The 19899-nt window shown below is 53.7% G+C and overlaps 5 protein-coding genes across 5 annotated transcripts; 4 read left to right on the forward strand and 1 right to left on the reverse strand.

The window, feature by feature from the left end:
• Positions 1–924: 924 nt before the first annotated feature.
• BROUX77_004991 (uncharacterized protein) lies at positions 925–2875 on the forward strand (the record flags this gene model as incomplete). Its single annotated transcript, XM_073749814.1, has 4 exons — positions 925–1251; positions 1340–1432; positions 1505–1746; positions 1813–2875. The coding sequence occupies 4 exons, from the start codon at positions 925–927 to the stop codon at positions 2873–2875; spliced, it is 1725 nt and encodes a 574-aa protein (XP_073605448.1).
• A 3483-nt stretch (positions 2876–6358) lies between these two features.
• Positions 6359–7906, forward strand: BROUX77_004992 (uncharacterized protein; the record flags this gene model as incomplete). The annotated part of the gene is made up of 1 exon (XM_073749815.1): positions 6359–7906. One exon carries the CDS (start codon positions 6359–6361, stop codon positions 7904–7906), a length of 1548 nt encoding a protein of 515 aa, XP_073605449.1.
• Positions 7907–9647: 1741 nt separating this feature from the next.
• On the reverse strand, positions 9648–14818 carry BROUX77_004993 (uncharacterized protein; the record flags this gene model as incomplete). Its single annotated transcript, XM_073749816.1, has 2 exons — positions 9648–13297; positions 13375–14818. 2 exons carry the CDS (start codon positions 14816–14818, stop codon positions 9648–9650), a joined length of 5094 nt encoding a protein of 1697 aa, XP_073605450.1.
• Positions 14819–15327: 509 nt separating this feature from the next.
• On the forward strand, positions 15328–16414 carry BROUX77_004994 (uncharacterized protein; the record flags this gene model as incomplete). The annotated part of the gene is made up of 3 exons (XM_073749817.1): positions 15328–15416; positions 15543–15890; positions 16069–16414. 3 exons carry the CDS (start codon positions 15328–15330, stop codon positions 16412–16414), a joined length of 783 nt encoding a protein of 260 aa, XP_073605451.1.
• A 1320-nt stretch (positions 16415–17734) lies between these two features.
• BROUX77_004995 (uncharacterized protein) lies at positions 17735–18184 on the forward strand (the record flags this gene model as incomplete). The annotated part of the gene is made up of 1 exon (XM_073749818.1): positions 17735–18184. The coding sequence occupies one exon, from the start codon at positions 17735–17737 to the stop codon at positions 18182–18184; it is 450 nt and encodes a 149-aa protein (XP_073605452.1).
• Between the last annotated feature and the right edge of the window lie 1715 nt (positions 18185–19899).

Consider the following 19899-nt stretch of genomic DNA (forward strand, 5'->3'; position numbering starts at 1 on the left):
AGTCTTGGCGTCGCTCCTTCGCCGTGTTTTTCTCCGGTTTCTCGATTAAGCCCACGACCGCCGCCCGCGTGCTGCTGCGTCTGTTCTTTTCTGCATTGTCTGTCTGGCTTAGCCCTTTTCAGCAATTCACCAATACTCTGATTGGCTCGTTGTCTCTCTCCTCTCTCGCTGGCCATGCTGGGTTCATGCTCTGGTCTTGGTCGCAGGGCCACGGTCCGCCGCCTACCGTCTGTCGTAATACACAGACACAATGTCGACCGCCAATGACACCATCTGCTGGGAATATCAAAAGCTCAGATAAGACCATTTGCGGGGAGCTTGCCTGGGGCACACAGTCCCACTGCGTCAGCGTTCTCCCTAAAGACAGACGCACGAGATTCTGCGCAAGCGGCTCCTTTTCTTTGAGTGTCGCATTTCGATCTCGAGATTCCGAGCTGCCACTTTTCACGTGCTTACAAATCTCTTGTTTCCCGTCCTTTGAGCTAGTCTGCAGACGTGGACACAAAACGGAGCGTCCCCCGATGACACCCACGAGCCAGCACCCCCCTAATCGGGCTGTCTATCCGGTAATGTATCTGGTACCATAGACTAGGCAAAAACGCCACCATGGATAAATCGAGCTCGCGCAGCGTCCACCACCCGGCCCAGTCATAGAGAACGCCGGAGGTACATGCTGGCTGATAAGCATCCCGGTATAGCGTGATAGTTTGCTCTCAATGCGCCGGGTTCTGACCGAGAGTGCCAGCAAGATAGAGGAGAGGTCTACAGACCACCACGTATAAATCAGACTCGTCCTACCGCCATATTCCACTTGGTTTCTTCCCTTTGTCACGATAGCACTGCACTGCACCCTTTTGTCTCTCCAGACCACACAACCCTAAAACCCGCCTCTTCTTCTCCATCCTCCCTCCTGGCCCCGGCATCATGACTCCCTGGCCGTGGTCTCATAGCCAGAAACCTACTGGCAGCAGCCCCAAAGGTCCCTCTCCAACAGCAGCCCACGAAGACGACAGCAAAAGCCCCAAAGACACACACACCACGCGGGCCAACTCCGTCACGTCGTCGGACAGCGGCACCATCACAGAGGCAACGCCGCACGTGCTCGGCTCAACGCCACACCACGCATTTTCCAGCCCGAGTCTGGCCGAGTACTGGCGCAGCGTCTACGACAAGGCAGAGTACGAGAACCGGCATCGCTTCGATCCGGCGTTTGAGTGGACGGCTGAAGAAGAGCGCAGGCTCATTCGCAAGGTAAGTCCCGTGATGGAAGAGCTCGCTTTGTCGCATCGTTGTTTTTTTTTCTTTTCCCTCCTGCTGACGTACGTCTCGTGCTGGATAGATTGACATTCGCATTGTCCTTCTTGCCTGGTTCATGTTTTGCTCCCTGGACTTGAACCGTCGCAACATCAACCGAGCCATCTCGGACAACTTGGTAAGCCGCGTCCCATCTCGATGGATGCTACACTCAGCCTATTACTGACATCCATTTCCTTTTGCGCTACAGCTCCCAGAACTCAACATGACTACCAACGACTTCAACTACGGCCAGACCATCTTCCTGACCTCGTTCCTCGCCGCTGAGTTGCCCAGCGGACTGATTAGCAAAAGGCTCGGTGCGGATCGCTGGATCCCCGCACTCATCATTGCCTGGTCGATTGTGTCGGGCTGCCAGGCGTGGATGACGTCCAAAACACATTATTATGTGATGCGCTGTCTGTTGGGCCTGACTATGGGTGGCTTCATTCCGTGAGTTTTCCTTTCTTTTCTTCCGTGCTCAACCTGCTTCTCTCTCTCTCTAACACTGTACCACAGCGACGTCGTTCTCTGGCTCACGTACTTTTACAAGTCCAATGAGCTGCCCAAGCGCCTCGCCTTCTTCTGGACGGCCCTGAGCACCTGCAACATTGTCGGCTCCTTCATCGCCGCCGGCGTGCTCCAGATGCGTGGAGTTGCCGGCTACTCGGGCTGGCAGTGGCTGTTTCTGATTGAAGCGGCCCTGACACTGACCATTGGCATTCTGGCCGTCGGCCTGATGCCCCCCGGCCCGTGCCAGACGGCTGGCTGGATGCGCGGCGCATCAGGCTGGTTCTCGGAGCGCGAGGAGTACATTATGGTCAACCGGCTACTGCGCGACGACCCGTCCAAAGGCGACATGAACAACCGGCAGGGCGTCGGGCTGGCCTTGCTCTGGAAGGTGCTCAAGGACTGGGAGATGTGGCCGCTGTACCTGATTGGCCTGACGTCATACATCCCGCCGTCGCCGCCCAACACATACCTGTCGTACATCCTGCGCCAGCTGGGCTTTAGCACGTTCAAGGCCAATTTGCTAGCCATCCCATCGCAGTTTCTGTTTGCCGTGCAACTGCTGGTCATTTCGTGGGTGTCGGAAAAGTTCAAGGAGCGGTCTATTGTCTCATCGCTGTCCAACATTTGGATTCTGCCGTGGCTGATTGCGCTTGTGGCAATCCCAGCCAGCACGAGTGCGTGGGTGCGCTACACGCTACTGAGCGGCCTGCTGAGCTATCCCTACTGCCACGCGATTCTTGTTAGTTGGAACGCACGGAACAGCAACTCTGTCCGGACGCGCGCCGTCAGTGCGGCGCTGTACAACATGTTTGTGCAGGCGGGCAACATCATCGCCACCAACATTTACCGTGAGGACGATAAGCCGCTGTACCGCCGCGGCAATAAGATTCTGCTAGCCATCACCGTCTACAACATTCTCCAGTTCTACCTGGTAAAGGTATTTTATATTTGGCGCAACAAAGTGCGTGAACGCCAGTGGAACGCCATGTCCAAGGAGGAACAGGACGACTACGTGCGCAGCACGACAGATGAGGGAATGAAACGTCTGGATTTCCGCTTTGCCCACTGAGGAGGCTATGTTGAGTTAGGGGATCGGATACTTTTTCTTTTTTTTTCTGCTTCTACGGTAGAATAAAATAGCCTCCGAATGAACAGTTAGCAAGGTGGACGTGCAGTATGCAGGTGGGGAAGACCGAGACAGAGAGTAAAATAAATGAAAAAAAAAGTCCGCGACTATTCTTTTTTCAAGCTTGGACCACATCTTTGACAAGCGCCGAGGTAGATGTCTCTTACATGTACAAACGTAACCTAACTACCCTTGTAATAGAACAGGAGATACTGTTTTTCACCAGTAGAGAGTCAGAAGCAGTCGCCGTGGTGTGAAATTCGTGACTAATGATTTCATGTGTAGACGTGTTTTCTTTTTCTTTACGTGTGTAATGTATGTTTAGGCACATGGAAAAGAGTTCGTCATAGTTGGGGGCAGCAGTGATGGGCGCATTGGCGAACAAAGGTAAGACGGAACCAAGGCCCTGTCATGTATATGTGTGCGATATATATGTATATATGTCTGCGTATATATCGCATGTATGTATGTACATGGTGGCTGACGCTTGATTCAGCGTGCGCAATTTGTAAGGCTGCGTAAGACTCGGCACAACCCAAGACATGCTCAACGTATAGTCAGTCGGATTTTAATTCCCTGGGAAAATTAAAGCCCCTGTTACCGGAAAGCCGCAACAAAGTAATGGGGGCTTTTCGTTGGATCTCGACCCCAGTGCCTTAATGTGTCGGTCGGCGGCGTATAGGTCGTACAAGAATGTTGATGGCACAGACGTGGATAGTATGTACATACATGCAACCACAGGCATTAGTCTCCTGTTCTCTGATGGAGGGTTTTCGATGTTCGGGATATAGGTCATCAAAGAACCGGAGTAGCTCGGGGGCTTTCAAAATAGAATTGCTGGTTGGGTTAAGGCGACAGTTCACTAGTTTGCGAAAAGAAAAAACGGAGGAATTTCTGTTTCGATCTTTTCATGGAGACAAGGGCTAAACCCAAGGATTTAAAACCCTATTCAGATCCTGGAATTTTGGGGCGTCAAGGCTGGAAAAGCCAATGTGTAGACCGTGCGTGAAATAATGGGGACATGCGTGAATATAGACCGGGTCACAGCCGGTCTCTCTCTGTTATTTTTGTGTAGTCTGCATTTTGTCGGGTTGAGGGGGACAAGACTCAAACAAAGTCATCAGAGCCGCAGAGCCACGCAAGACATATGCCAAGTCTGAGTCGTAGTAACTTACGACATGTCTCGCGTCCTGCATCTCCGAGTGCCTTGGAGCGTAGCTGTGTCCTTGTGCCCTGTTTATTTCACGGTTCCCGGTGACGTGAGCTGGCGTGTGTGGTAGTGGTATATGTGGCAGGCCAATACTGGGTCTCCAGGGGCCATGGCTCCTGCGCAAAAGAAGGCTGGGCTATGGGCAGGAAGTCCTCTGGCAACTGATGTTTTGCCCAGCTGACGCCTGGCGACCTGGCCAGCCGGCACTTGTCCCGGAGCTGTCGTTTAAGCGTAAATCGACTTCCCCGAGTCTCTTCGGCTTCGCTCGGATTCATCTCGGGTGGCCGTCTGCTGCCAGGCCCGCGTGCTTGAGCAAAGAGATCGGGAAGACAAGACGAAGAAGGGGAAGACGAGACGAAGAAGAAGAGAGACAGAGAGAGAGAAAGCACGGTCTCTCCCGAGGGCGGGGGTGGGGCGGGCACAGGCCCCGCGCCTGGGTGTTGAATCAATAGGCGCTTGACTGCGGCGGCTCCACCCACTTTCCGCGGCAGACTGCGTCCGCCTGGAGGCGGAGCTCCCTCGACATGCAGATTAGAACGCGCAGAGGCTAGATGATGCAGCACAGGCGCACAAGTGGCACGCGTGGCTTGCTGACCAGATCAGGACAAAGGTTCGTCGATCCATGCATTTTGGGCCAACTTCTGTGACTGGTGTAGAATTGCAGTTGTGGGTCCATTTTTTCTGACAGGCGGAGTGGTGGGGGGGTCTCAGCCACACTTTAGAGGTACAGAGGTACAAGAATACAAGGGAATTAGGGCACAGGGATGTATAGAAGTACAGGGTACAAGGGTACAGACGCACCAACGCATTTTTTCTTACATCAGGTCTCTGTGATCCGCAGGCCAAGACTTTTTTTTTCTCACCATTGTCATGGGAATGATGCACAAGATGGCCATTTTTGTTTAAAAAAGAATGAGGGTAAAAAGGGAACGAGAGGAATCCGCGAAGACGAAGAAAGCGACAACACGGCAACACGGCAACACGGTATCAACACGAAATGAGCGCGCAGGAAGACCATGGCCCAATGCCACGGACACGTGGAGAAAATTGTACCCAAGCTGATGAGTTTTTTACTAGGCCTTGTTTGGCGGGCTTTTCTCATTTCTTTTTTATCTTTTTGCCTTTTGGCGGTGACACTTATTAGGCCGACTGACTAAGCCATCGCGGCTAAGCTATTTCGCGGCTATTAGACTGGTGGTTGATGGCAGGCCCCATCCCATCAACAAACACCCAACAGGCACAGGTGACCGACCAGAATGACACACGGTTATTTATGCGGTGCTTTGGGCAGGGAATTTCACAAGCACAACACACACACACCCACCTACCCACGCACGTACGGAGAGCCAGGGCCAGAAGACCAAGCCCTGGTCAGAATCCTTTCTTTTCCCAGCCTAGCTGCGAACTCCCCTTGTGCTGTCCAGGTGTATACATAGATTCATCGGCTCCTGGCTCCTGACTGCGTGGTCGTTCGGCTTCGGTTGCACAAGGTGCCGGCAGTGGGGAAGGCGAGTCAAAAAGCAAAGTAGACGATACATCTATTCGCCCGCTCTCCGTGCTGCCGCTGCAGGTAGCGGGTACTAGGCCCCCGTCCCATCACGTGACGGCCGAGTCGGTTATTTTGGGCCACGGCAAGCCGCTGGGTCACGGGCGTTCCACATCGTATTTACCGTATTTCACGGCGTCAACCGGCGGCTTTTAATTGCGATTTGGCCTGCTGATTCCCCGTACAACTCAAGCATAACTGGAACGACGGCATTACAAGAGCAAGCTTTCCCCAGACGTGGCCCGGCTGGCTATTTGCTACTTGCTTGGCTCTGGTCTGGGTTTTTTTTCTTCGTTTTTCTTTTTTTTGTATTTTGTACCTTTGCCCCAACTAGTCAACTAACTAATTTGATTAGTTCTTATTCTGCCTTCATTCGTCTCTTCTATTTTCTGCCCGACAAGTCGGCACGCTCCAGGGTCTTCTTCTTCTTCTTCTCCTGTGTGTTCTGCCTTGGTCTCGGCCTTGTTACTTGTTTGTCTGGCTGTTTGGCTTTCGACCCCGAGATCCGAGTCCCACAGCCCAAAGCCACAGCCTATCTATATACAACCTCCCCCCCTCCTCTCCCCTCCCATCTCACCTCAAGCTCACGCCCATACTAAACCAGGGCTTACCCTCCATGTGAATCCAAATCTCGCCGGGACCATCCACACAGCCGCAACATCACTCTCCAATGGACTCACAAAAACGCCCTGCTACCTCTAATCCACCGCCTGATGCCGCTGCATCCGCCGCCGTGAGGCCAACCAACTCCGTCCTGCCCAACTTCCCGCTGCCGCATCCCTCGTCCAGCTTAGCCACTAATCCCTACCAATCTGACCCCGAGTACGGCTTTTCGTACTGGAACGAGCAGCCGCCCCGCCAAAATGACGCCCTCCCGAGCCACACGCTGCCGAGCATCCAGCAGGTCTACGAGGAGAACTTCATTGACCCCCGGGATACCTACCGTGCCGGCTCTGTGCCGTGTGAGCTGCCGCCCGTGCTCCCGCCGTTTGAAGATGGCTTGCTGGCCGCCGGGAAGCCGCGCGCCGCCCCAGCCCGCGCTCCCGGCCCGTCGCCGTCGCAGCAGCTGCCCAAGATCCACACGGAGGCCCTGACCCATCTGCCCGAGCTGCCCAGCCTCGCGTCGGCCGTGCCGGAACCGCTGGGCCCTGCCGACCACGTCTCCATCTCCGACGAAGTGGCTGCCGCTGCCGGCTCGGCCATGCGCCGCTCAACATCTCCGTCCAACCTCCAGCGCCGCTCTAAAAAGAGCCGCCGCAAGTGGACCGACGCGGAGACCGAGAAGCTCATCCTTGCCACCGAGAAGCATGGCATTGGCGCCTGGACAACCATTGCCAAAGACCCTGCCTTTGTGTTCAACGACCGCTCGGCAGCCGATCTCAAGGACCGCTTCCGCACTTGTGCTCCGCCAGAGCTCCTGCGCCGCGTCAACTCCCGCACTACTCCAGACACCACGGCCGCACCATCGCCCTCTGCAGCCGCTGTACCTTCTAGCAGCAAGCGCGCCGCTGTCAGCACCTTTCCCAGCAATATCCTCAACCCCTCGGCCCAGGACGATGTGGGCTACTCGTCGGTGCATGACAACACTCCCAGATCGTCACCACAGATGAAGGACACGTTCCCAAGCAACATCCTCAACGCCTACCCTGCAGCTTCAACAAGTGCACCCACCTCCTCGCCCGACTTGAAGGCCCTGAGCCACCGGCCCCAGCGGAAACGCAGCCACCGCCGCACCATGGAAGACATCCAGAAACTCGGCATCACCGGCCCCTTCAAGGTCGCTCCCCGCCGAGAGCGCCGCCGCTTCACCGCTGAAGAGGACACGTGCATCCTCCGCGGCCTGATCCAATACGGCCCACAGTGGTCCAAAATCCGCAACGACACCGCCTACACCTGCATTCAGGAGCGCCACCCTACCGACCTACGCGACCGCGTGCGCAACCGCTTCCCCGACGTCTTCAAGGCCCTAAACGCCAAACTAAGCAAGCGTGGCGTCGAGGGCTTCCAGCCCGACGGCCTCGAGCCACGCACCATTGACCTGGTCGAAGAAACCCTTCGCCAGCTTGCGGTGGCTGCGGCTAATAACTCCGACGCCCATACTGCCGAATATGCGCGAAGTGAAACACCCGACACCGGTAACGTCAGCGCCCACACAAGCGACGCCGGCGACGACAGCACCCCTGCCTACAATGTCCTTCACCTGCTGCAAGCCGACTGACCGCCAGGCCACTCCCCCCTCGTCTTCTCTCGCCTTCTCGCCCCCTTGCTCACGGACGGGCATCTTACGTCCCACCCCAGCCATGCATCTTCTCTGCTGTTTTCCTTTTCCTACATCGCCATCTGCATCATCCATCCATACGCATCTCTAGCATCTTGTTCATACATATACCCCCATGCCTCCTTGCATATCAACATATAGTTACATACATAGAATTCCATCGTGTGAGCTTTTATTTGTCCACGCCATCACTCATGATTTACCTAGTCAGTTAGTTACCCATTTACATTTGCTTACTTTCTTTAACTCCGGTGGTGCATAATGCTTAAAGCCGACACTAGTCGTGTTACCATCACTAGTTATTATCTCAACAACTATTAACTACCAATGAACCCTTTGTGTTTGTAATACACCGGCAATGCCCGATGTCCGTCTCGGTGTCCGTCTCGGTGTCCGTCTCCATCCCATCTGCCAGGCTCTCTCCTTCTGCTTGTTCCGTCCGACCCGTTTTGTGATGGCTGTGTGTTTGTGTTATTTTCTTTGGTCATCAGCTCTTATCTAACACAGCCATTAGTAACCAAACAAAAATCCAGGCCCTGTACCCCACGTTGGCGTGGCTTGCGGGTGCACTGACTAAACGTTGGTCGGGGCTGGCCGACCGCCCATCATGCACCTGTGGTGGCGACCTACCGTTGAGGCTCTGCTGAATTGATTGTCGTGGGGCTTCTAGTCAGACCAGCACACCAGTTGTGATGTGTGATGTTTGGGGAGACTGCACGTTGCAGCGTGCAAATAGAAGCACGCACAACCAGTTCTCCTCCGCCCCCGGTCTGTTTCGGCGGTATTCCCCCTCTGTGTTGGCTTGATTGTTGCATCCAACCTCCCCCCCCCGGCCGTTTGATGCCAAGCGTTCGCCTGAGCGGTGTTGTGGTGTTCCAGGCGCTGGCTGCCCCGGCACTTGGACTCGGAGATCGGCCCCGTAGCTGTTCGTCTCCCCCCTTGGCATCTTCTCAAGACGACCCAGCAATGACCAAATTTGCAGCATGCATGCTGATACCTGCCCATACGCCGCTTCTCTTTTCTCCTCTTCACAGCCGTCTCATGGAGGAAAATTTGCCCATGCGCTGGCTAGATCCAATAGTTAGTTAGCCCATCCCGAGATTCACGTGTGCTTGTGTCTGCAAAGAGAGATGGAGATTTGGGGATAACGTGGGATTCCCCCGATCATAAGCCTAGTCTTGCGAGAAGTACTCCGGGCCTTATTCACTCTGCGCTGCGTGGATGCGGCAGAGTAACGATCCCAATTTCTTGTATGGATCGGCAAATTGTTAACCGACTAACTACCTTGTTACAATTGCCAATTCAGCCTGCTGAGTCAGCTTGTCAGTGCTTGTTGGGATTTTGCATGGAAATTAAGTATATCCAAGGGAGAGTTCTATGTAGCAGGGCACGGGTTCTTATTATTATTATTATTATTATTATTATTATTGCGTTTTACGTCTGTCTGTGGGTCACGTGGACCCGACCCTATTGGATCGTTAGACGTCGAGGCACCCTAGGGTCCTCGAAAATCCCTCCAAGGTGAAGGTCCGGAAAACAAAGGAAAAGTTATGTGGTACAAGAACCCCGGAAGAAGGGGAAAAACCGGTCGGAACTGGGGAGCGGGAGGGGACTCAAGCAGCGCTATCCTGGCTGAGCTTTCTCTCCTACCGTCCACCAAAACATGGCTACAAGCTACAGGCTACGGGCATATATCTACGAAGAATTTTGTTTCTTCAACAAACCTGCGGAAGTCGCGTGCACCTTGTTTCGTGGTCAGGGTGTCGTCGATTGTCATGTGTATGGGCCTCCTGGTGAAGACCTTCGACAGACGTTTGCCTTTCCAACAGAAGAAGAGGTGGAGGGGATCTTTTCGTTTCCCGCATGAGCATGTGGCTTTAAAGTTGGCGTGGTTCATGCGCTCGTGGTATTCTTCGAAGTCCCCGTGGTGGGAACGAGCAGCGAGTAGCCAACCAAGAGTCTTTCTAGGGATTGTCAGCTCGAAGGGGGCCTTCAGTGTCGCCGTGAGCCCGAGGTCCTTGTATGACGTGGGGGCTGAGGTAGCCCACCATTCTGCATACGCAACGCGTAGCCTTTCGCGTGCCACACGGTGAACGTGGGCGATAGAGGGGGTGAGGTTGGGTGGTGGAGTCAGAGACGCGCCTTCCTTTGCCAGAGTGTCAGCCATTTCGTTGCCGGGAATGCCCTTGTGTCCAGGGACCCAGAACGGGAGGACTTGCCCCACTTGCACTCGAGGGTAGCGGTGTCGGTTGGGCCAAGTGCCAGCAAGTGAGTGGAACTCAAGGATGCGGTCTTGGCTGGTGTCTGTCGGTGTGGCCCCGGGGAGGAGGCAGTCATGAGCGGCCTGGTTGTCTAGGACTACTAGGATGTTGTCGGCTAAGTAGGTGCATGGGGTCTGGAGGGCCATCCTCAAGCCGAACAGTGCACCGGCTATCTCAGCGTCATAGACCTCGTGGTTCGTCCCAAGGGAGCCGCGACCGCTTCCGAGCAGATGGCCACCTTGGAAGATGACAAATCCCCAGCCAGTGCGGCCATCCTCAAGCTTGGAGCCATCTGAGTACACCAAGATGTCACGGGTGTCGGCGGCTTTCCGGAGCGGGGAGAAGTCGTAGCCTTCCTTGGTCTTTTTGGTCGGTTGTGCCGTCTTGGGCGGGGGCATCAGTTTGGGTCTTGGCGGTTTGTGCTCGATCAGGGAAAGAGTTCGGCCGAGTCTAGTTTCAGGGCTGGCGTTGGCTCGAGATACCAGCGGGTGAGCAGGGTCCAGGCTTGTCCACCTAGCGGCTAACCTTTGTCGTTTGTTCTCCAGGAGGAGTAAGGCGGGGGCGATTGCGGCCTCGCGATGAAGGGCTGAGGAGGGCGTAGTCTTCCATACTGGCAGCACCGCTCTCATCGCGACCCGGAGCGTGCCCTCTATTCTGTTTGCGAGGTGTTTAGCCCGAGTGGAGACCTGATTGCCTCTGGAGCTCGTCCGGTGGAGGCCTGGCCAGTACGTTTCTGCGCCATACATTGCGGTAGGGATCACGCAAGCAATGACCGCAAGTCGGGCCATGGCAGGAGGGACTCCGCTCTGCGTGTTCGAGATGGATCTCAGAAAGTTGGCTGCTTTGCGCCCCTTGGTGGACCATGTCTCTACGTGCTTGTTGAACGACAGCTTAGAGTCGAGCCAGAAGCCGAGCCATCTCATAGAGCTCTTCGGGGCAGTTGTGGTTCCACCAATAGTTACCGGAGGGTGGGGGTGGAGGCGGGATCGTGTGAAGTGGAGCACCTCAGTCTTGTTTGGTGCGAACTCTACTCCGTTCTCATGAGCCCATTTTCGCATTTTCTCAGCAGCAGACTGAGCCGAGGCTACAGACTCCAGGGGCGACCGGCCGCTGGCGAGAATAGCCACGTCGTCTGCGTAGCTGAATCGGTGTTTGGTGCTGATCAGAGGCTGAAGGAACAGCATGAACAGAATGGGGGATACCGGAGAGCCTTGTGGAACACCGCACGATATGTTTTTCCCTGTCGATCGGATCGAGCCCATCCGTAGCCGGCATTTTCTGTCGGAGATAAAGGAACCCACCCAGCTTGTCAAGTATGAGGGCCAGCCTTGTTCGCGGAGCCGACATTGGAGCCGACCGGGGAGGACTGCGTCGAAAGCACCTTTAACGTCCATGGTCAATAAGGTACTCACCTTGCTCTCCGCCCAATTTCTTTCGATGTCATGGATGACGCAGGCCACCAGGTCAGATGCGCTTCTTTTCGGCAAGGCGCCAAATTGTTGCGGGTGGAGGATTGAGTTTTCGAGGGCTAGGAACGTAATCTTCCTGGCGATGAGCCTCTCGAGGCCTTTGCCGAGGCATGGTAGTAGGGCGATGGGACGCCATGAGCCAGGGAGAGAAGGGTCTTTGTCTGGCTTGGGGATGACCACAATTTCGGCGTGTTTGAAGTGAGCAGGGTGATGCCCCCATCTGAAGCACAGGGAGAATAAGGATGTCACGAAGGCCTCGAGTTCGCCCCAAAGGGCTTTTAGGATGGCCACTGATATGCCGTCACGGCCGGGAGTTGAGTTTTTCGCTCCTATCACTGCTCGGCGGACTTCTGCTTGACTGAATTCGGTATCCATGTCGATCCTGCGGGCAGGGGCCGTGTGATAGCCTCCTGGGTTTAGGTCCCTCGTCAGGTCACCTCGATCGAGGAGTCGACTCGCCAGCAGATCCATCTTCTCCAAGGGGGTCACCACGGTTCTGTCGCCGTCCTGCAAAGGGGGACTTCCAGAGAGGTTGTTGGGCTTGCGCCATCTAGCTATTTTCCACAGGCTGTCGGGGGTAGAGGCGTCTGCGATTCTCTCTTTGTTCAACGATCTCTTAGCGCGGCGTACAGCGTTGCGTAGGTTCTTTTTTGCTTTGATCAGATTGTCGATGTCAAAGGTCGTTGTTTGGATGGCGTCCTTGTAAGCTCGCTCGGCATCCTTGCAGTCTTCGTTCCACCAGGGGGTGCCTCTGCGGGAGGCTCTCTTTCGTCTCTCCATAGTGGCGGCCAAGGCGGCTTCAATGGACCGGTTCAGGCACTCTACGGCCTCGTCTAGTAACGTCGTGGTGGGAGGGGAGTCGGGGTGAGGGAGGTGGGGTAGAGGGAGCGATCTGAATGTACGTCTGAGCTCAGGTATCTTCTCGGCGGCTAATGTATAACCGGGTAGAGGTTCGGGTGGGATAGGCTTGCCAAAAGGGATCCTTGTCCAGATCGTGGAGTGATCGGAAGTAGTGTCAAGAGTGCTAGCTATTTCGGACTCAACATCTGGGATGTTGGAGAGACATAGGTCTAGGGTGTGCCCTCTGGCATGTGTCGGGACGCCGGGAGGGCTGGTTAGAGAGAGACCCACCTCGTCGATCCAGTCGGCAAAGACGCTCGCTCCGTTCGAAATTGGCACTCCGGGTTCCCAGTAGGGGTGGTGGAGATTGAAGTCTCCTGCTATCAGGCATTTCCCAAAGATCGGGTCCAGCCATCTGATCAAGTCAGCGGCCAGGGTCTCTTGGTGGCGATATACATTAACAATTTGGATTTCTCTTCCGCTCCTTTCCAGTTGCAGCCATACACAGTCGCCGGTGCGTGTCGGGCATAGCTGAATCGGGTGTAGACCTTTTTCTTTGCGGATGAAGGTTATAGCCCTGGGTCGGGTTTCAGGGTCAGCGACAGGCAGGAAAGTGTCCCAATTAGGGTGGCATTTGGTACGGACAGCACCATGCCTGTCTTTGAAGGTGTATGGTTCTTGGAGGAGTACGACATCCGCCTTGTTCTTCTCAGCTAAGTGGAGAGCAAGGTCGTGTGCCGGGCCGCCCCTGCCCACGTTCGCTTGAAAAACACGAAGGTGAGGGGGGTGGGAGTCAGTGGTCTCCTGTCCTCGGATCGTCCTGATAGGGTTTCCTAACATGTAGACGAATCGGGGGAGGAGTGGGTTTCGGAATCGGAGTCGGAAGATACTTCCATGACGTCCGACTGTGTCGTTGGGGCGAGGGGTTCCTCGGTTGGAGAGGGGCTTTTCTCGTTGGTGCCGGTCTCCGGGGCTTTCGGGGTAGGCTTTTGGGCGAAGCCAGCGCGGATTTTCTTTATCGCTTCCGCGGGGAGCTGGCGCACAATCCCGTTCCTGACATACGGTCGGACCGGGCAGTCCAAATCCTTGGAGGGATGGGGGCCGTGGCAGTTCACGCATGTGACTGGCCTTGGGCAGGGGCCCACGTGTTGTCGCTGACCGCAGCTGGGGCAGAGCTCCTTTCGGGGGCATCCGTCAGTGCGGTGGAAGCCGAAGCACGCGTCGCACTGCTGGACGCGTTCGTGTTGTCTGGCCTTGATGGCCGGGGCGCTGGAGCCAAAGAGCTTCAGGGAGGTTCGGAGGGGCTTCTCGAGCGAGAAGACAATTGAGGAGGTGGGGGAGGAGTCCTGGTTGTGCTTTGACCAGGCCACGCGCGTGGCGCACACACCGAGCTGGCTCTCGATCTCCTCTTCGATGCGCTGGATGGTTACCAGACTGACCTGGCCGACCAGGTTGCGTGTGTTCTTGGGTACGCGATTAATCACGTAAGTGTGCCACTTGGTGGCTGTGTCGACTGTGCAGCCACTGAAGACCGCGGAGGCTTTGTCCATTTTAGTAAGGGCAGCAGCCATGGTTGTCTGTGAGTCGAAGGACAGAGCAAAGCCGGTGTTGACCTGCTTGACCGTTTTCAGGTCTTCAGCATTCACGCCCAGGTGTCTGACGACAAATTTCTTGGTTTCCGCGGCGCCGGCGTGCCTTTGCGGGGAGTCCGCGGGGAGGCGGAGGAAGATTCGGTGTTTGCTTGTGTCGGGAGCGGCTTGTTTGTCCTTGGCTTTAGTCTTGGTCTTCGTGGCCCGGATGTCGAGGGACTTGCTGTTGTTGTCGTCGGGGACCGCCAGGATCGCGGCATAGGAGGGTGTCGATTTCGGTTTTGGAGCGGCGGGGTGTTCGCCCTCGGGAGACCGCTTCTTGTTTTCTTCCTGTTGAGGTTGAGCGGGAGGCGCCGATTTCTCAGGCGGGCCACTCGGTTTCTTCTTTGCGGGTCCGTTGGTGGGTTTGGCGGGCCGTCCTTTCTCGGGGGCTGCGGGACCGGATTCCGGGGCGCTTTCCTGGCTTGTAGGGGCTAGAGCGGTTTCGCCTTGCCCGACGTACTCCATGGCTTTGGAGTGCAGGATTCGAATCACTTCTTCGGAGAAGGATTCGAAAAGTTCAGTTTCGGCCGTGTTCTCGGCGTCGGGGCGCGAAGTGCGCAACGCGTCTTCGACGCGTGTGGCTACCGACCTCACCGCTTGGATCCGCTGCGTGAGGACGCCCAACGAGGCGTCAACTCCGGGCAGAAGCATGGCGAGGGGTCTTAGCTTGTTCTTTATTGCTTTAAAGGGGTATTGAGAGGTCTGAGGTCACTTTTACCTATATCTTGGTAAGTGTTAACGTCGTTGCAGGGCACGGGTTCATGTGTGTCTAGGGAGAGCAGGTGGTGTATGTAGTCACGTGATGTGGCTGAACCGTGGCTGACTTTGTGGCTGGGACTTGATATCACAACAGTGCTCATGAAACCATGAAACCATGAAACGTTGAATGTCCGGCGACCCACATTATTCCATTTGCGCCTCCCCTCCCCTGTTCTTTTCAGCTTTCAAGGTCACGTGTCTACTTTTGAGGCGTTGACGTGAGGCGTTAGGGCTCATAAGGACAGAGACCCACATTTACTAGTGCAAACGCCCACCAGAAGGGAAAAAAAAATTACCACTTGGCAATTGAGTAAAAGTTCCTAACATCAGAAGTCTGCTGCTTGAACTTTGACCATCACCAAACCATTCGACAAGTTTAGTTTGATCACCAAATCGTCAAAATGGGCCGTGGACCTAAGAAGCATCAGAAGCGCCTTTCGGCTCCCTCTCACTGGCTGCTGGACAAGCTGAGCGGCGTTTACGCCCCCAAGTACGTTGCTCTCCTACTGACATGAAATATCGCCGCCTCCATCTTGATGGCATCACCATCGCCACCAACACAACCACAACCACCATCAACAACATTTACTAACAACGACTTTTTCTCGCACTATAGGCCCAGCCCCGGTCCCCACAAGCAGCGTGACTGCCTGCCTCTCATTGTCTTCGTGCGCAACCGCCTCAAGTATGCGCTCAACTTTCGTGAGACCAGAGCCATTCTCATGCAGCGCCTGATCAAGGTTGATGGCAAGGTCCGCACCGACATGACCTTCCCCACTGGCTTCATGGACGTCATTTCCATCGAGAAGACTGGCGAGAACTTCCGCCTGATCTACGACACCAAGGGCCGCTTCACCGTTCACCGCATTCAGAACGAGGAGGCTACCTTCAAGCTCGGCAAGGTCAAGCGCGTCCAGCTCGGCCGTGGTGGAATCCCATACTTGGTTACGCACGATGCCAGAACGTGAGTTCTATCAGCCATCATTCAGTCGTTGGATCAAGCTTTGGTCGATTCTTGTGTCATCACATCGCCCTACCCCTTAAGGAGAACATTTGACCTTGGAGGAGACTGTTGTTTCGCTTCGACGGCTGTATGTACCCCCCTTCCTCCGCTTAGTCTGCTAACCCGTGATACTCCGCAGCATCCGCTACCCCGACCCTCTCATCAAGGTCAACGACACCGTCAAGATCGACCTGGAGACTGGCAAGATCATTGACTTTGTCAGATTCGACACTGGTGCTCTGGCCATGATCACCGGCGGTCGCAACATGGGTCGTGTTGGTGTCATCACCCACCGTGAGCGCCACGACGGTGGCTTCGCCATCGTCCACCTCAAGGACGCCATCGGCAACACCTTCACCACCCGTGAGAGCAACGTCTTTGTCATTGGCCAGGAGAAGCCCCTCGTTTCCCTGCCCAAGGGCAAGGGTGTCAAGCTCACCATTGCTGAGGAGCGTGACAAGCGCCGTGCTGCTGCCACCCAGTAAATTCGGCGTGGTTTTAGTGAAGTGCACTGTGTTTAGACTTGCCAACACCAAAAATGAGCCAAAAGAATTCAAAAATTAACAAGAAATAAGACAAAAAAAAACTTGCAAACTTGACCCTTTTTTACTGTGTTGTTGAATGTACACGTAACCATGATTTCTTTTTGTAACTATTCTTAGACGTACTATCTTCTGCCGGCTTGCTATCAGTATTTAATAGGAGGACTTGCCGTTGTCCTTTGACGAAAGTAGATTCTGGAACGTCACACGCTCAAAGAGATGGAAGCATGGGAGATTCAATGTATCGGAAAAGAAGAGAACGAAGATTGATGATTTCTAGGTCCAAGTCTACATAGTGAAGACAGAAAAGGCATTCCTTTGGTATCCAAAAGCCATGATTGAAGCTCGCGTTAGTGCAGTGATCGTCGCACTATATTCGACGCAGGTTTTACATGAGATGACATCAGCTCTCTGTATACATAGATATATTTATGTACAAAGCACAAGGCAATAGATAGCCTTCAACCGCCAGCCTTGTGCGTATATGTTGGTATTGGACAAATCAACGACAAGGAAGTCCCCCAAAGTGGGAGAGGAGCAGACTTGGGCCTCGCGGCTCATTGTCGTATTGGAAAGCCCAAAATTGCAGCAGCATCGAGACTGTGTTGCTGTCCTCGCGAAACCTTGGGCAAAGGCTCGTAGGGTGGGTGAGAGACCAACCTCATAAGTACCGCCCTACTTACTTAGGGCCTCAAGAGATAATTTCCTTCTTTTCAAAGGCGAATGGGTAGATGTCGAGGAACTAATCGTCGCAAGAATTTTCTTTCTTGGTGGAATGTCGTTTTCTGTCACTAGACTTGAATGGCAGTTGCATTTTCTCGTGTGATACAGATACTTGTTGTGTAACTTCTGTTTGAGGCTAATGGGGAAGGCAAGAAGAAAAGTCTTCCACGACTATTAGAGATCTTGAAAATTCCATCATCAGTCTTCTCTTCATTCGAACCCTTGCTTTGACTAATACTTGAACCAATGAATTGAAGTCCCTCGCTTTCTGTCAAGGTTGCATGCAAGGTCAACCCAATTGCGTGGCTGTTGGGCAGTATGCATTTCGCCCGCATACAGTGGGATGAGCCTGATTCTCCAAAGCTCTCTCTAATCCCGCCTCAGTTCACCATTCATTTCTTCCCCAAAGAGAATCGAAGAAGAGTTGACTCTCGACAACAGCTCACCTCCATCATTTCATTCCCACGAAACGCATTCTCAACCTTCAATTGCCACCATCAACGAGAAACCGATATCCCCTACTTCCCTACCATCTCCAGAATGAAGGCCCTTGGTGCTGCTGCCTCTGTCATCACAATTGTTGAGTTGACTACCAAACTTGGCTCACTTTGCTTAGAATACAGTAAAGCCATCAAAAACTCCGCTATTGAAATCAAGCAACTACAGGAAGAAGTCGCTAGTCTAGAAAACGTCGCCACACAAGTTCGAGTCTTGTTAGAAAAGCCAGAGGGACAAGAACTTGTAAAGTCCACGAGTCTGACTGTTGTTCTCCAACAAAGCGATACTAAGCTCAAGGAAGTAGTCTCAAAGCTTCAGCCCAAGCCTACCAGAAAATGGAGACCATTTACTCGCGCATTGAAATGGCCTTTTCAGTGTGAGGAGGTAAAGGGGTTTATTAGGGATATTCATGGATACAACGAAACCATCTCCCACATTCTCCAAGTCACCAAACGTAAGGCAATCCTCACATTTTCCCCAAGCCAACTCTAACAACCCATTGGTTTAGTACTCTTCTTCAGGATGTTTCTCTCAAAATCCATCTTGGTATCCTCACTACCGCAGATGAAGCATCATTTGACTCCCACGACGAAAGACATAATGCAATTTGCCTGCCAGGGACCCGGGCGGAGCTTCTGGGTGATATGAAAACATGGGCCAGTGACCCTTCTTCCAAGTCTGTTTTGGCTGAATGGCATGGCTGGCACAGGAAAATCTACCATTTCTCGGACCATTTGCCAGGACTTTGCAAAACACGGCCAGCTTGGCGCAAGATTCTTTTTCAGAAGAGGCGAGGGCGACCGCGGAAACTTGTCGAGATTCGTCACGACGCTCGCCACTCAGCTCAGCGAAAAGTACCCGGACTTCGCACAAAGCATTCGCAAAGAAGTTGATGCCGACAAAGCTATTGTTAGAAAGGGTCCAAGAGATCAGTTTGACAAGCTCACCAAAGAACCACTGGCCAACATTTCTCTTGATTCTCCTGAAACGCCTTTCCTTGTCTTTATCATTGATGCTCTCGACGAGTGTGACAATGATGACGATATAAAGCTGATCATTAATCTTTTCTCCTCATGCGCAGATATTACTAACCCAAGAATCAAGCTGAAGTGGGTTATTACCAGCCGACCTGAACTACCCATCCGCCTTTGCTTCAGCGCTGTCAAAGGAACATTTCAGGACTTGATCCTTCATGAGATACCACCAAGCTTTGTTGAACGTGATATTTCCACGTTCTTCAAACACGAGCTTGATAGAATCAAGACAGATTACAACAATTTTGCGGATGCCGAAAACCAACTACCTCTTGACTGGCCCGGAAAAGACAACATTCAGACTCTCGTGGGAATGGCCACTCCATTGTTTATCTTTGCGGCTACAACCTGTCGGTTCCTAGGCGATCAGAGATGCGCCGATCCAGGCAGACAACTTGAGGAAATATTGCGCCTGAATACGGAGAGTCAAGTGTCGCGGTTAAAGGCAACTTACTTGCCTGCCTTGAATAGTCTTTCTCAGGGTCTGTCAGGTAGAGAACAGAAGACTGCAATCGAAAGATTTCGGCAGATTGTTGGTCCCATTGTTTTAGTTGCGAGTCCGCTCTCAACTAATGCACTCGCGCAGCTTCTTGGCATCCCGAAAGACCTAATCAAAACCCAACTCAATTTGTTATACTCAGTACTTGGCGTACCATCCTCAGATCAACTGCCGATAAGGCTATTCCATCTGTCTTTCCGTGATTTTCTAGTCGATCCGGAAAAGCAGGGGAAAACCCCCTTTTGGGTGGACGAGAAAGAGACCCACAGGAGCTTGGCTCAAAACTGTCTGCGTGTCATAAAAAAACACTTGCATCAAGACATTTGTCAACTCGTCCTGCCGGGAACAAGGTCTGCCGACATTAAAAACGATTCAATCAGCGATACACCCCTTCAAATTTATTCGTCGGTCCTCGCATTCAGCCCGAAAAATAGTCTGATTCGACGGATCTTTGAACAAAAGATTACAAAGTGGATATTGACCAAGCCACAAACAAATGATGACTGGGACCATTGTGAACAGGTCTTGGAAGGGCACACTAACGGAGTAGTTTCAGTGGCCTTTTCACCTGACGGCCAGCCCGTGGCCTCGGCCTCAGATGATAAAACGGTGCGGCTCTGGCGAAAAGATGATAGCGCTTGCGTTCAAGAGCTAAAGGAGAACACCAAAACTCT

This window comes from Berkeleyomyces rouxiae (assembly GCF_048999995.1).
Source record: "Berkeleyomyces rouxiae strain 22BRR77 chromosome Unknown BrBRR77_ptg000004l, whole genome shotgun sequence".
NCBI lineage: Eukaryota > Fungi > Ascomycota > Sordariomycetes > Microascales > Ceratocystidaceae > Berkeleyomyces > Berkeleyomyces rouxiae.